At 49.5% G+C, this 16,306-nt stretch overlaps 1 protein-coding gene across 1 annotated transcript; it reads right to left on the minus strand.

The window, feature by feature from the left end:
• Nucleotides 1–336: 336 nt before the first annotated feature.
• FZD8 (frizzled class receptor 8) lies at nucleotides 337–4,179 on the minus strand. Its single transcript, XM_073334461.2, has one exon. It carries the CDS (start codon nucleotides 3,421–3,423, stop codon nucleotides 1,411–1,413), a length of 2,013 nt encoding a protein of 670 aa, XP_073190562.1. The 5' UTR covers nucleotides 3,424–4,179; the 3' UTR covers nucleotides 337–1,410.
• Nucleotides 4,180–16,306: the final 12,127 nt, after the last annotated feature.

Here is a 16,306-nt window from a genome sequence, read left to right on the forward strand (position 1 = left end):
TTCCAAACTCAAAAGAGACCAAGTTCCCTACAGATTAACCCTATTCATTTAGCTCCTCTTAAAGGAATGATGTTCTGAGCCACTGAGCAGACAGGTAAAAAGTTCAACAATTGCTAAAGCATTCTTCTGTTAATTCAACAGCCTTCTGCTCAAATAAATTAGCTTAGTCTTGACAGAAGAACAATACCTTTTCTTTTGAAATAGGACCATATTTGATATACAAAAGTTAAGTATGAAAGGTTAAGATGTTAACCTGTTAGTTTAATCTGTTAAGGAAAGACTAATCTAACAATTCTTAACTCACTGTTCTACTGTAAAACATGATCTATGGATTTGAAACATTAACCTTTACACGTTAGCAGTATGCAGCCCCTCTAAAATCAGGTGCTTACAAAAGACAGACAATAGCTATGAAAGGTAGTGTGAGTGTTCACATTCCTAAAATAACATCCATTTTACAGGATACATAACAAGGCATGTGGGAGATTACTGCCTCCTACAACTTTAGTTTACATACAGTGTGATGGCTTACAAAGCATAGAGCAGCAAAGAATTATTGTAAGGCACCTCAGGTTTTAGGACATTCAACAAGTCAGTCTAAAAATTTGTTTTTCTTTAAAAAAAACAGCCCTCACATTTTAATTTAGATAAGTAACTGCATTAAGGATTGCATTGCTAATATAGCTTATAGTGACATCTTTCAGTGACAGAGTTTACTAACACCATCTGGAATAAGCAGGGTAGGAGGAGGGGGAAGCTTGGAAAAATCATTTATCAAAAGTCATTTTATTGACAAAATAGAATACTCAAATATTTGCTCTTACAGGGGGAGCCTCTAAACTTTTTACAAAAAAAATTTACAGACTGTATAGCTTTGGATATATACATATCTTACATATTTGTACAAAGTAACAAATAATTATATAAATACATCGTTTACTGCAAAACCCGTATTTATTTTGGGTGTATAATTAAGACATGATTTGTGTGTGTGTTTAAGGCATTTGCCTGGTCATTAAGAATACCCAAAACCTGCAGTCCCATCAGGCCATCAACCTCCTCCGTTGGACTGGGTGTGGGGAGGACCCCTGCTGAAGGAAGATCTACTGCAAGTCCAGAGACAGAATCCGAAGCTGCTTCTTGTCCTGCTCGCTGCAGAAACTGCTGAGCCTCCTCCACCCTTTTCTGTCGGCACAACAATAAGCTGACGCCTTGAAGTACATGCTCCCTGCGTATGAATGGAGACGGGGAGGGAGGGGGCCGGTGCTTGGGGCCTCTGCCGGCTGAATTGTTCTGCACAAGCCGTGGCTAATGGGGACCATTAGGGGGTTCATCAATGGCACCAAACAGTGAGGGAGCATTTCATACAGGCCAGCGCCCCCCGCTCCCTACCACGGGCCTCTCCAGCTCTCACACTTGAGACAAGGGCATCTGCTTGGGGTAGGACAGCGAACTGGCGGTGCCCGATCTCCACGTTAAGCCAGTGCTGACATCGCTGTACATGGAGCCGCCGCCGCCTCCTCCTCCTCCTCCTCCCCCCAGTCCCCCCGCCGCCGTCGCGGCAGCTACCTGCCCCCCACCCCCTGCCGCCGTGGGCCCGGCGCCTGCGGCTCCCTTGCTCGCCCAGCAGCAACGGGTGCAGAGGGCCCTCCAGGACTCCAGGGTCTTCCCGGACCAGACCCAGAAGCCGGAGGTGATGCCCACCACCAGGCACATGAAGTACTTGAGCATGAAGACGGCGTAGTCGGGGCGGCGGGCCTGGTCGGGCTGCTGGTCGCGGAGGCAGGGGCAGTTGTGCGTGGCCTCCCAGCGGGGCCGGTTGTGCTGCTCGTAGAAGAGGCAGGCCACCACGCTGGCGGCCGGCACGGTGTAGAGCACGGTGAAGAGCCCCAGGCGGATCATCAGCTTCTCCAGCTTGTGCGTCTTGGTGGGGCCGCCCTGCTGCTTGATCACGCTGCGGATGCGGAAGAGCGAGACGAAGCCGGCCAGCAGGAACATGGAGCCGATGGCCAGGTAGATGAGCAGCGGCGCCAGCACGAAGCCCCGCAGGTTCTCCAGGCTCTGGTTGCCCACGTAGCAGATGCCGGCCACCGGGTCGCCGTCCACGGAGCTGAGGGCCAGCACGGCGATGGACTTGACGCTGGGCAGCAGCCAGGCGGCCAGGTGGAAGTACTGCGCGTAGCCGGCGATGGCCTCGTTGCCCCACTTCATGCCGGCGGCCAGGAACCAGGTGAGGGAGAGGATGACCCACCAGATGGAGCTGGCCATGCCGAAGAAGTACACCAGCAGGAAGACCACGGTGCACAGCGCCGGGCCTGTGCTCTCGTAGCGCACGTGCTCGGCCCCCGCCAGCTCCGGCTGCAGCTCCGCCGCGCCCCCTGCCGCGCCCCGCCCGCCCGCAGCCCCCGCCGCGGCGCTCCCGCCGGCCCCCGCCGCTCCGGCCCCCGCTCCGCCGGCTCCTGCCCCGCCGCTGCACGCCACCTTCTCGTGCCCGGCCACCAGGCGCACCAGGTAGCCGAGCGAGACGAAGAGGTAGCAGGCGGCCAGGAAGATGATGGGCCGCTCCGGGTACTTGAACCGCTCCATGTCGATGAGGAAGGTGGAGACGGTGGCGAAGGTGGAGAGGAAGCAGAGCACGGACCACAGGCCGATCCAGAAGGCGGTGAAGGCGCGCTCGTCCGGGCTGAAGTAGGGGTTGTGGCAGGGCAGCGCGCAGTTGGCGATCTGCCCCGTCTTCACCCGGTTGTAGAGCGGGTGGCGCTCGCTGGACACCGACACCATGGGCGCCCGGCACTGGCAGCCCGGCTCGCAAGGGGGAGGCGGCCGGGGCTTGCGGGGGAGCTCGGCCGGGGGCGCAGCGGCCGCGGGGGGCCTTGCCGCGCCCCCCGCCTTCCCACCGCGGTGCGGCGGCTTGGCCGGGGGCGGCGCGGCGGTGGTGAGGTCGGTGCGGTTGTAGTCCATGCACAGCGTGTCCGGGTTGCCTTGCTCCGGCAGGCGGTCGCAGCGCATCCTGTCGGGCCAGGCGAAGCCGTACTGGCGCATGAGCGGGGCGCAGCCGGCCTTGGCCCGCTCGCAGACGCTGCGGCAAGGCGGCAGCGGCTTCTTATAGTCCTCCAGGCAGATGGGGGTGTACATGCTGCAGAGGAAGAAGCGCAGGTCGGCCGAGCACTGGATCTCCACCAGCGGCCAGAACTGGTGCACCTCCAGCCCCGCCTCGTCCTGCGTGTCGTGGTTGAACTGGTTGGGCATGTAGGTGTAGTTATAGCCGATGCCTTTGCACAGGGGCACGGTGATCTCCTGGCACGACAGCTCCTTGGCCGAGGCGACGGCGGCGGCAGCGGAGGAGGCGGCGGCGCTGGAGCGCTGCAGCAGGGAGAAGGCAGCGAGCAGCGAGGTGATTTCCAGCAGGTAACTCCGCTCCATGCTCGGGGACAGGAGGCGGTCGCCCGGCAGCTCCGAGTCCGCTCTGCCCCCTAGTAGCGGAAGGCGCCGGGGGCACCGCAAAGGCCCGGAGGAATAGCCTCCCCCGGGGAGAGCAAGCGCCCCGCCGCCGGGGTGTATCGCCCTGCCGGCAGCCCCGCGTCCCGTCTCTGCCCGCCGCAGGCAGGGCGAACCCCCGGGCTCGCTGTTGCAGGTGCCAGGGAACGCACTGCCACCCTCCGCGGGGCTCGCCTGGCCGGGAAGGACACAGCCCCGGGGACGCCTCTTCTCGCCTGTCCGGGGCAGCGGGGAGCCCTGCGCACAGCCCCCGTCAGTGCCTCCTGCAGCGCTCCGGGTCCTGGACCGGCGCGTAGAGCCCGCGGGGGGCGTGCGCGCTCAGTCCGCTCGGGGGAGGCTTCGCAGCCGCTGTCGCCTCTCCTGTCGGCTCGGGGGCTGCATCCGCTGCTCCAGCGGCCGCGGCGCTCCCGGCCGGGCGCCGCAACTTTCGCCTTCAGTCCCTGCGGTGCCCAGCCAAGATGGCTGAGGGCTCCCTGAGCCACGGACCTGGCCCCCGCGGCCCCCAGCAGCCGGCCCGAACCACCGGGGGAGGGGTCCCCGGTGCCCCTGCAGCCGCGCGAGCTTCCCGAGCCCGCAGCAGCACGGTCCGGCCGCAGGCGCTGTAATCCCCCCGCGCCGCTGCGGAGCCACCTGGGTCTCGGCAGCCACAGCGCCCTTTGCACAACTTCTCGCTCTCGGGCCCCGGCAGCGCCAGGCCGGGCACCGCGCTCTCATGAATATTTATACCGAGCGCTGCCGGGCCCCGCCCCTCGCGCCCCAGCCACCTATCACGCGGGCTGCGGGCGGGGAGCAGGGAAGCCGGCCCGCAACCTCCCTTAAGGTGGAACGGACTCAGCGCTCTGCCCTCCGCACCTTGTTTGCGAAATCCGCTGTGCTCATTCTCCCTCACGATTTTCTACGGGCGATGTCTGTTCCTTTAAGGTGCAGTTTATGAGCTGTAAATGTTTCCTGGCAGACAAGTAGTGAAGAGAATTCTTAAACAAGGAAGGGGAGACTCCCTTCTAGTTTGGGGGCATTTCTTTTCCTTTTCGTGGTATGGTTTCAGAGACCTCTGGCTACTGCTTTGCCTAGGAGTAAGAATAAGTTTTCATCTGTGTTTTAAAATCCTCTACTTATCAAAGCGCCAGGGTTCCTGAGAATGCATTCCCGGTGAGCGTCGATCTTCAGTGCTTTCTGCAAACAATGTAAAACAGTGCGAGTATTCGCTTCTCTATCTATATTAGAATATACTACAAAATATTAAGGCCAAATCCCAACCAGATGGGAGGTTGGACCTGCAGACAAGCCTGGGAATAGCCTCCACTGGCTGAAGTGGGAATACTGGTGGCAGAAAACCGTGCTCGGGTAGATGTAGCCTCCTGGTCTTACATATTTTGTTGGGTTTTTTAAAATCAGCGCTTCTCTAAAGCCACCGTACCTTTTAGGCTGCCATATACAATACATCTGTCCAAAAAAAAAAAGGGGGGGGGGTAAGCTATTAATGATGTCAGCTACCACCAAGGATATGTAGTAGATAAAGCATAAAACAAAATTTTAGCCTGAGATATATAAAAAAAAAGTCATAAAAATGCACTCACCAGAGAGAGCAATTCATTAAACTGATATTTATATGGAATTTGAGTTATCCCAGTGAAACTGACAGCTGGTTAAATTTTGTGTGTCATTTTAGAGAGGCTGTGCTTCCGCACCAAGAGCTGCTTAAAATAGATACTGTTTACACTTGGTGGCAGGATCATATCGCCCTGCAATGGAAGTTTCAGTAGGAGCTTGGATTCTACGCAGTGGAACACAGATAAGTTCAAGTTTACCTCAGTCTCTTGCCCGGAGAGAGGGCAAGTTTACAGTGTTGAGAATTGTTTTGCAACAGCACAGATAAGGATTAAGGGCAGCTGATGGAGCGCAGCTCCATATGCTGCACATGATTTAGTTATTCCTTAGACTGTCAGAGCCAATTCTGAATGAATACAATTTAGGCCTTGGGGGACCCACCTCTAAATCCCGACATAGTCTTTCAGTCATTACTGGTACCTGGGGGTCAAAGAGCATCGGTAGTTTATATAAATGCCTATGTTTGTGCCCCCAAATTGTTACCTCTTTAGGGTCCAGATCTTTGTATCAACTGTAAAGTAGAAGTCTCTGCCGAGTTCAGTGATTGGGGGGGGGGGGGGGGAAAGGAGGAGGAGGAGAAGAAGAGAAGATAGTGACATTAAGAAGAATTTCTGCTTAATAAGTGATGGCATTGTCACTCTTAATGTTTAAAGTCTATTCATCTGACTGCTTGACATGGTGGTTGGCTGTTTCTTGTAAAGTCTCCTTCTGCTGGATTAGTGATAACGTTGGTCTTAATCAGACCAGCTGGTGTTTTTTGGGGGTTTGGGCGCATTGACAGAAATTTTTGGGAACATTGTTGATAATATAGGGTCATCTTCTTCCCCAGTTTTTACTCAGAGCAGTTGACGAGGGCGGGGGGGGGGGAAGAGGGGAGAGATATATAACCTGCCATGGATGTGTCACTGGACTGTTACCCACCTTCTAAATAATTGTTCCAAGTCTCATTTCAGGAAGGATCTGCCTAGGAGACAAAGCGTAGTTACTTGGATGAACCTAAAGTGAGGTCTAGTTGAGTGCAAGAATCCCGAAAGTGAGGGAGATTTAATGGCTCAGTGAGACACCTGGAAATATCCTTTCGAAAGGGGGAAAATAAAAAATAGACTGAAAATTAATCCCAAAACCACAGCATCTCCCTCCGAAAGGCAGATATGTAAAATAAACGTGGTTTAAATAGTCGATTGGACAAATCTCTCCAACAGGTAGGTACTCAGTAGGGAACAATATCTAGGCGGGGGGGGGGGGGGGGAGTGTTCCTCTTTTGATTCCAGTAGTTTCAGGGGTTCTGAACTAATCGCCCGCTTTCAAGTTGCACTTCTAGGATGTAGGTAAAACGAGATTGCAGTGGGGATTTCGGCTTCTTTATCTGCCACTTGTTAGTGCTTCAATTAACCCTTCCCCCTCACTTTCTAAACCACCTTAAACGAGAGAAGCTAGGGAGGCGGCGGGGAGGCCGGCAGCCTGGCAGGTTCATTTACGCTTGTTAGGACATCCCAGGGGGTTGTCTTACTCCTAGAATGGAGTGTTTATTTTTTAATTGATGTGCTGTTTCATTTAGCACTTGTATGGAGCTCACGCTGGGGCTGTAATTACTGTAATCGCAGGAACAAGCGTTTCAGTGAGCCAGGAGGGTGGCAATGCGGTGGGATTTATTTTTGGTAGTGGCAAATTTTGTGACTTGTCAGGTTTCGAACCAGAAAAATCTAGTGTTAGGAAATTAAGTTGTTGGGGGAAGGAATGTAAATCTTCATCAGAAGCTGGCGGTCAAGCTATTAAATGGGAATTTGTAGGAAATTAAACACGTGGCACAAAACCAGAGCGAGCAGTTGTTATGCTGCTTCTGCTCACAGGCTCCTCTCCCTTCCTTTTTGATTTAAATGAATACAGAGATTATCTAGTTGGAAGGAAATGGGTAGTAATGAGGCAATAAACAAGTTTCCTATGTAATCATTTCGGTAACTTGCCAAACTCTCAAATTCTCCTTCCCTCGCCCTCCACCCAAGGGAAACCCGATAATTACAAGCAAAACATCGCAGATCCGCATTTAAATACCATGCTTTACCATTTTGTGTTATAGCGGTTTCAGAGGAACAGCCGTGTTAGTCTGTATTCGCAAAAAGAAAAGGAGGACTTGTGGCACCTTAGAGACTAACCAATTTATTTGAGCATGAGCTTTAGCGATTTCAGGTCACAAAATTCCTCTTACAGAAGTTTTCCTGTTTAGTTTTGAGTTTGACAAAACGTCTGCTAAAGGGTCTGAAATCTCCCCTTTCAGAAATATTGATAATTTAAGCACAATGGTATGGGCCCAGTAATGTTGAAAATACAAGGAAAGGAACTCTGAAAACTTTCCACCTTTGATAACTTCGTCCCTTAATCATTTGGAAAACCTCTTTCAGGTCACTCACTAGACCTGGATCTGATGATGATATTAGGAGGTGTTGCTTTGGTGCGTACTTCAAGTACCTCAATTAAAACTTTCTACAGGGTGTAAAAATGAGGAAACCCAGTCCTACGATCTGGTATGAATCTGTAAATTACCACTCTGACAGGAACAATACTGGTTGTTATAAAGTACCTTTTTACACCCTGCTTAGACACCGCACTGCCGAGACAACAGATGTGAAGTGACTGTTTCCAAAAGCAACAGATGCTGTAAAGTTTACATTGCCCTATTTCAGCCTGGAAACTCAGGAGATGTGTTGAATGCTACAGTTTAGAATTACTCTGTTAGAAGTGCAGGGGGAGGAAAATCACAGTTTCTCAGTAATAGGTGTGGCTTAAATTTTACTGTCACTCAGTTATGTGTTTCCTGCTTTTTTATAATTTTGTGAAAAGAGATGTAACCCCACTACAAAAAATCAGAAGCCATTCAATAACAGAATTCCGTATTGAAGTTTTCTAAGCAAAAGCAGCATAAACTTAGTCATAGAATAAACTTGTAGCATGTTATAAATTCAGAACTTGATCATTCCTTTGGCTTATTAATGAAAGGTGTCTAAAGCCCCTGAAGTCTGTTTTGACAATCCCAGTTACTATCTCCCTGTAAAAAAATAAAGAAATACAGTAAGTGAGGATACTTGTGCAGTCAGCTGAAGAAAGGTTTGGATTGATTCAAAGCAATGGAAATAGGCTCAATCTGCATTTCTTGTGTACCTAATCCTTCCCCTAAAGACAATGGACATTTTGAGGTATACAAGGAATGCAGGATCAGGTTTTAACTGTGTGTGTGTGTGTTTTCTCCTCAGGGAAAAAAAAGCAGCTGCTTTCTGAAAAGTTACGCTTCACTATAGTAAGGTAAATAACTTAGAGCAATTTCAGAACAGATGTCCAGTCATCAAATCATGCACAAGTATAAAGCCAGCAGATGAAGGCAAGGAACAGTTACAGATAGTATAATCTTTTGCAAAAGTATTGATTAGCAAGTAGATGCCCATGCCCCAACTGTCACAGGTATTCCGTTACTTTAGGAAAGCAAAATTCTTGATAGTTTGATGTGCCCAAGGATTTGAATAATTCTCAAGGGATTGTCTAATATTACCTCTAAAATGTCCATAAAGTAACTTATTAGACATAACCTTGTGCCCTGAATGTTACCAGATAGCAACCAAATAACCCAAGATACAGGTGTTTTAATATCACATCCTAGTAATTGTTTCCTGAATATTCTTTGAAGGGAAAAATCTCAACAGCCTCAACTGAAATAATCTTTAAAAGTGTATTTTGACTAGTTCTCTTTATTAGCTGAGACACTTCCACAATATCCAGGAGGGCAGCAAGACGGTCTTTTAAATTCCTGTAGAAAATGTCATATTAAAGTATAGTACAGCACATTAGACATTAGTGAGATCAGTTAATTGAAATGCATTTACAGCCACACACTCACTTTGATAGGGAGGCCACAATCAATTTAGGATAGTTATCCCAAAATTTATAGGAATAAAGCCTCCACTGAAGTTCATAGACTAAGTTCAGAAGAGACCCTTATGATTATCGAGATTCTAGAGAGTGACCTCTTGTATAATAGTGGCCATAGAATTACATCCCATGATTCCTGCATCAGATCACTTACGGTTGAACTAACAACTCTTTTTGAAAAATATCCAGGTTTGATTAGAAGACTTCAAGTGATGGGTAATCTACCACTTCTGTAGGGAAACTGTTCAATACTTTTAAAAATGTTCATCTTATTTCCAATCAACTTGTTTAGACTCAAGTTCCAGCTATTGGATCTTTTCATTTGTTCAGTCACTGTGTGCTGGCCTGGGTGCTGTCAACTCTGACAGCTTGCTCAGCCAGTGCACAAGGTAGTTAGCCAGCTGAAGGCCTCCCTCACTCTTCTCCCTATAGGAGATCTCCCCATTTCCCCTACAGTGCCCCTCAGCTCCTGCTCTGCGGCTCTTCAAGCAATAATCTAGCAATGCCAGTCCCTGCCCCCTTCATGACCTCTTCCAGTATTGTCATCTTCCTGTTGATTAGTACCTCAGTCTGAGGAGGAGAAAACGTGTCCTGTGGGGGATACTGTTGGGGGAGGGAGGGCAGAAAGGGAGAGATTGCAGTCTGTTAGTGACTACTGCTTGCTGGCTGAGAAACAGCCAAGCAGGAACATGGGTCAGAAAGGATTACTTGACAATGACCCTGCAAGGGCAGGCGACATACCACGTTGTGGTGGTGGAGGAGATGGTTGCCGAAGAGGGCACTCTGTTGGCAGATTAACGAGTTTTGCCAGTTGAAGCTGTCCTCTGACAGTTGGCAGATGTCCCACCTGGATTGTGCAAACTTTACACTGTTTTAGGATGGGTAGCTTGGGCTACCCAAGACACAACTGGTAAATCAATCAATTGCTATACATTGTCAAGGGCTGGGGTCTGTTAATAGCAAATACTTATCTTGCTGGTCTTCTCAGTTCCTTTGGGCCTCGCTTACAGGGGAATATCCTTAATATTTACTAATTGCACAGCTCTACTGGTGGGGGTACTAATGTAGGCAGGCCACTGGCAATAGTTGCCATTAATTAAGATGATTTGACCTGCTTTGGGCAGGATTAGTTGACATGGTGGCTAAAATAACATCTGCTGTACACTATAACTCATATCTGCTACCAGTGCAGAAGAGTCTAGTGCAGACACAACCTTGAGAGGCTAGTTGACAGTTTATACAAATGAAGTGTAATGCTCTAATAGGCTGCAAATGTTAACCCGCCACCCCCACACTGGAACCCATACTAGGTATCATTGAAAAGTTACAACCCATAGTCAAGGGAGATGCCATCCTGAAAGACATCTTTCCTGAACTCCCTCTTCTGGCTTTCAAACAACCTCCCTCCTCAAACTCAGAGTCAGAAGCAAGGTCCCCATAGACTGGGTGGGCAAACTACAGCCCGTGGACCATGTTTGGCCTGTCAGGCCTTTTAATCCAGCCCTCGAGCTCCTTCCGGGAAGCAGGGTTAGAGGCTTCCCAGCTGGAGCGCCAGAGCAGGGTCAGGGGCTTACCGTGCAGCTCCCTGAAGCAGTGGCAACATGTCTCCACTCCAGCTCCTACACGTAGGGGCAGCTAGGGGGCTCTCCGCCTGCTGCCCCTGCCTCAAGTCCTCCCCCCGCAGCTCCCATTGGCTGGGAACCACAGCCAATAGGAGCTGCAGGAGCGCTGCCTGCTAGACAGGGCAGCACACAGAGCCCCCTAGCTGCACCTCCACATAGGAGCTGGAGAAGGGACATGCCGCTGCTTCCAGGAGCTGCTTGAAGTAAGTGCTGCCTGGAGGCTGCACCCCTGAGGCATCCCTCCCTCCCCCCAATGCCCCAACCCCAGCCCTGATCCCCTTCCCACCCTCTAAACCTCTTGGTCCCAGCCCAGAGTACACGCCTCAGCTCCACCCCAGAGCCCACACCCTCAGCCAGAGCCCTCACTCCAACTTCCAATTTTGTGAGCATTCATGGCCCACCATACAATTTTATGCCCAGCTGTGGCCCTCAGGCCAAAAAGTTTGCCCACCCCTGCCATAGGCCATTAGACACCAACCCAAAGCGGCACCAGGCACTACCAGAACAACAGATGCAAACCCTGAAGACATATCTCCATTTCTGTGATGACAAACACCCCCTGCAACACACTTTTCAAGTTCCCTGGGCCCTACACAGGTCTATCACAACACGTGCTGTAGCTCAGGGGGTTTCAATCTTATTCTTTCTGAGGTCCCATCCTCCCCCCAACATGCTATATGGAGTAAGGCAAAGACTCACTGGTGCAGCACCTCCTGCTGGTCATCTTGGGAATTAACTCTTCCCCAGCTTTGGAGCATCCTCTGCTGGCCAGTCTCTTGCCTGCCACTAGCCCTGTATCCCTCCTGGACCCTAGTTCCCTTTACCTTTGGGGTTCTGCCCCAACAATGCCCCCTCATTCTAGGTCTCCCTTCCCAGGGGAACCCCCAATCCTCTAAACCCACCTTGCCTCAGTAGCTACTGCCAGTCATCATCTAGCCCCCACTCACTGGGGCAAACTGCAGTATAATGGTAACATCATTAGCAAGGGGTTAGGACCTGCTGCCTTTGCCTATTCCCAGGCTGTGTCTCTGCAGCCCCAGTACCTCTGTAGGCCTTCACCAAGGCTTGTAACCTGGGGTTTACCAGGCTGGAGTTCCCCAGCTCCCTTACCCTATTCCCTATCACTGCTCCAGCTCACGTACCTTCCTCTCAGGCAGCTAGCCCTTCTCCCTCCACAGCTGGAGAGAGACTCCCTCAGCTCCTGGCCCACAGTCCTCTTATCAGGGCCAGCTGGACCCTAATTGAGCTGGCCACAGCTATGGCTGTTTCCCCAATCAGCCTAACTTGGCTGCTTTTAACCCCTGTTCTCCAGAAGTGGGGCATTTGCCCCTCTACACTATAAAAACTCCACAGCCCACCTGTGCCATGATTACTTTTCTACATATAAAAGCCAAGGCCAGCATTATGGGGTAGCAAGCAGGTCAATTGCCTAGGGCCCCACATCACTGGGGCCCCATGAAGCTAATTTGTTCAGGCTTTAGCTTCAGTCCCGGTTGGTGGGGCTCCGGGTTTCAGCCCTGCATGGGGGGCTTCAGCTTTCTGCCCCAAGCCCCAGTGAGTCTAATACTAGCCCTGCTTGATGGCCCCCCTAAAACCCTGATCCCTGGTTGAGAATTGCTGGTGTAGCTCATCCAGTGCACTACATGCCTGGGTGACTCGCTGAGGTGAGTCAGGGTCTGGAGGTGGCACTCCCCACCAGCCCAAGTGGCTTTGCACCCTGGGTGGCTACCTCGCTTGCCCTGGTTACAGCCCTGAATGAGACAATTGCTGTGCTGTGGAATGAACTCATACAGGAAAATGCTAAGAGACACACACCATCACCTATGTCACAAAGGGATCATTCTATATGTGCCCTCTCAGGATATGTCTTCACTACCAACACTAAAGTGCTGCCACGGCGGTTTAGCCGCCGCACCGGTGCTGGAAGAGAGCTCTCCCAGCGCTGTAAAAACCCACCCCCACGGGAGGAGTAGCTCCCAGTGCTGGGAGTGCGGCTCCCCTTGCTGGTGTACCGTCTACGCTGCCACTTTACAGCACTGAAGCTTGCATTGCTCAGGGGTGTGTTTTTTCACACCCCTGAGCGAGAAAGTGTCAGTGCTGTAAAGTGGCCGTGTAGACAAGGCCTCCTTCCTCATCCTCAAGGGAAAGCTGCACGACACCTTTAAGCGACGAGCCTGAGAGCTTAAATTCATAACTTTGCTAGATACTAAAAATCATGGACTGAATAGACAAAGTGGATTTATGGGTTATTAAAACAAGCTATAACCCACAAATTCTTCCTCCCCCAGCCTTTTCTCTTCCCCTGGCCCCCATTTCCCCCTATGACTGGAGAGGTGTTAACTGGCCACTTCACCTTTGAATGGCCCCTGGAAATGTGTTAATTACTTATGCTAAATAATCTGTTCCACACTGTATTTAGCTGTGACACCTTGAGTACCTTTCCCAGACCTGTAGAAGAGCTCTGTGTAAGCTCATCTCTCTCACCAATAGAAGTTGGTCTAATAAAAGAGATTACCTCACCCACCTTGTCTTGAGAACATTAACTGACCAACAAGCATTTAACAGGAGGAAACATGCCATTAACATGAACAAAAAGAAAGGTGATGCTTCACATCATTTATCCAATTGACATGATAATGTGAAATAGAGCAATATTTAGAAAGCAAATTAGTTCAGCTAGCTGCATCAGGAGCAACTTGTAATAGGGTTAGAACCTTGAGGAATACAAAATTGTTTTAAATTGTGGTACTATGTTTAGTGGGGTTTTTTTCCTGAAGCACATTGAGCTGTTAGTGAGGTTGTATCATTTAAAGCAATGGGTTTTACTCCTGTTAAGTGTTTGATGTGCATGCATTTTAACTTGTTTATTGGTCCTAATTGCTGCTTAGATACAGGATGCACAATGGCAATAATTTGTTAATACAGAATGATAAAAATCACATTTAAAGAAAATCCTTACCCAAGTTTCTAATTACACCTCTTATCATTCATCCAGCTTATTTACTCTTTGTATTCCAATTATCTTGGAAAAAGAAGCATGATCTCTGAGGACCTGATCCTACCACTATGCTTAAACTGAGTAGAACCATAAGTAGTCCTACTGCTTTAATTGGGATAATTTGTGGCGTAAGGAGCTACTAAACATGATCTGGACACTAATTGTTCTTGGCCTTTGGCTCTCTAGCTCTAGCACAATGGTGGTGCCAACACTGTGGGGGAATGTTTAAAACTTTTTATTAACACTTAAAATACAGTTTCTCTTATCAAACTTTGCAGAAGCTTTAACAAAATCTAAACTGCAGCCTATTGCAAGGCCAAGGTGGAATAATGAGGAAAGACAGTGCAGGGCTTCTGGATTAATCCAAACTAACAGTAATTTGTCAAGTCTCTAGCTATTTTCAATACACTGAGTCTAAAAACTGTAAACTTAAATAATAAAGAACAGATCGTATGGGACACAGTCTGTTTCCCTCAGGGCTTACAGTCTCTGTTTAGCATAATCCTCACCTCTTTCCCACCAATGAAGCCTAAATAGGCTCACCTGAATTTAACTAGCTCCCAAATGCTAGTGCCTCCCTGAGTTTTCTCTTAGGGCATGGCTACACTTGCAGATGTAGAGCGCTTTGAGTTAAACCAGCCTTCATAGAGCGCAGTAGGGAAAGCGCTGCAGTCTGTCCACACTGACAGCTTTGAGCGCACTGGCATGACCACATTTGCGGCACTTGCAGCAGCATTGGGCGCGGTGCATTATGGGCAGCTATCCCAGTGTGCAAGTGACTGTAACAGGCTTTTCAAATTGGGGGGGGGGAGTGGAGTGTGTATGTGGGGGGAGAGAGAGTGGGTTTTTGGGGGGCTGAGAGCATGTCAGCGTGCTGTCTTGTAAATTCAGACAGCAGCAACCCCCCCTTCCCTCCCTGCCTCTCTCTCTCACACACAGCATTCCACACTAATGGTTGCTTTGTCTCGGAGCAGATAAGCAGCCGGCTGTCAGAAATGGAGCTTTCAAAGGGCATATCCGCATTCCTGCAGTGATTCAAAAACAATGACAAGAGTGGCCACTTGACTTAAGGGGATTATGGGACGTTTCTGGAGGCTGATCAGAGTGCAATAATGCAACACCTCGTCCTCACTGGTGCTGCGGTGCTCCGGTGGGGGCGCAGCAAACGTTATTCCACTCGCCGAGGTGGAGTACCAGCAGCGCTGTAGCCGCGGAGTCAGAGCGCTCTACGTGACTTGCCAGTGTGGAGAGGAAGTGAGCTAGTGCGCCCGGGTCTCCTTTATTGCGCTGTAACTCGCAAGTGTAGCCAAGCCCTTAGTTTTTGCTGGCTGTTAACTCCCAGAAGCTCAGGCTCTTGCCTGGCTTGGTTTGATCTCCACTTAGGGATGCCCCTTGGGTATGGTGTAGTAGGGCTTCAGGATTCCCACAGGGGATGCTAAAAGACCTGTGCAGCCCTCACAAGGTCTAAATTAAGTTGGAAGTTAAGTCACAGCATACAAATGCTCTGTTTTCATGTTACCACCACCTTTCTGTGTGCAGGCATGGGGTACCTAAAACTTCTAAGCGGCACCTTTTTCCTGAATCAGGCTGCAAAGTGAGTGGAAATCCACGCAGGTGGAGAGAGCTATTGTAGTAGATCCTAAAGCCTGAATGTCAATGTGAAAGGGATTTTACCAGAGCTGGTCAAAATCATTTTTTCTTCAGAAAATTTTGATGAAAATGAAACTTGAATTTTTTCTAAACTTCCACGGAAAACTTCGATTTTTTGGTGGAAACTGGAATACTGAAAACTTCTGTTGGAATTTTAAAAATCTCCATTTGGAAATGTTGTGCAGTCCCTCCTGGGAGTTATAATTTAGATGCCTCCCCTTCTCCAAAGGCCAGGATCCCTGGTCTGATCACATCTCCCATGGTGATGTCTCTATGTAAAAGAATAAATGGACACAAATCAGATGTCAAGAATTATAACATTCATAAACCAGTCGGAGAACACTTCAATCTCTCTGGTCATGCGATTACAGACATGAAAGTTGTGATATTACAACAAAAAACCTTCAAATCCAGACTCCAGTGAGAAACTGTTGAATTGGAATTCATTTGCAAATTTGATACAATTAACTTAGGCTTGAATAGAGACTGGGAGTGGCTAAGTCATTATGCAAGGTAACCTATTTCCCCTTGTTTTTTCCTACCCCCCCCACCTCCCCGCAAACGTTCTTGTTAAACCCTGGATTTGTGCCGGAAATGGCCCACCTTGATTATCATACACATTGTAAGGAGAGTGGTCACTTTAGATAAGCTATTACCAGCAGGAGAGTGGGTTTGTGTGTGTGGTGGTGGGGTGGTGCGGGGGGGTGGAGAAAACCTGGATTTGTGCTGGAAATGGCCCAACTTGATTATCATACACATTGTAAGGAGAGTGATCACTTTAGATAAGCTATTACCAGCAGGAGAGTGGGGTGGGAGGAGGTATTTTTTCATGCTTTGTGTGTATAAAAAGATCTTCTACACTTTCCACAGTATGCATCCAATGAAGTGAGCTGTAGCTCACGAAAGCTTATGCTCAAATAAATTGGTTAGTCTCTAAGGTGCCACAAGTACTCCTTTTCTTTTTGCGAATACAGACTAACACGGCTGTTACTCTGAAACCCATGATGATGTT

This window comes from Lepidochelys kempii, chromosome 2, assembly GCF_965140285.1.
Source record: "Lepidochelys kempii isolate rLepKem1 chromosome 2, rLepKem1.hap1, whole genome shotgun sequence".
Lineage (NCBI taxonomy): Eukaryota > Metazoa > Chordata > Testudines > Cheloniidae > Lepidochelys > Lepidochelys kempii.

Bases quoted from the DNA above. Each gene is read 5' to 3' on its own strand.
- FZD8 (XM_073334461.2), bottom strand. From the start codon at position 3,423: ATGGAGCGGAGTTACCTGCTGGAAATCACCTCGCTGCTCGCTGCCTTC.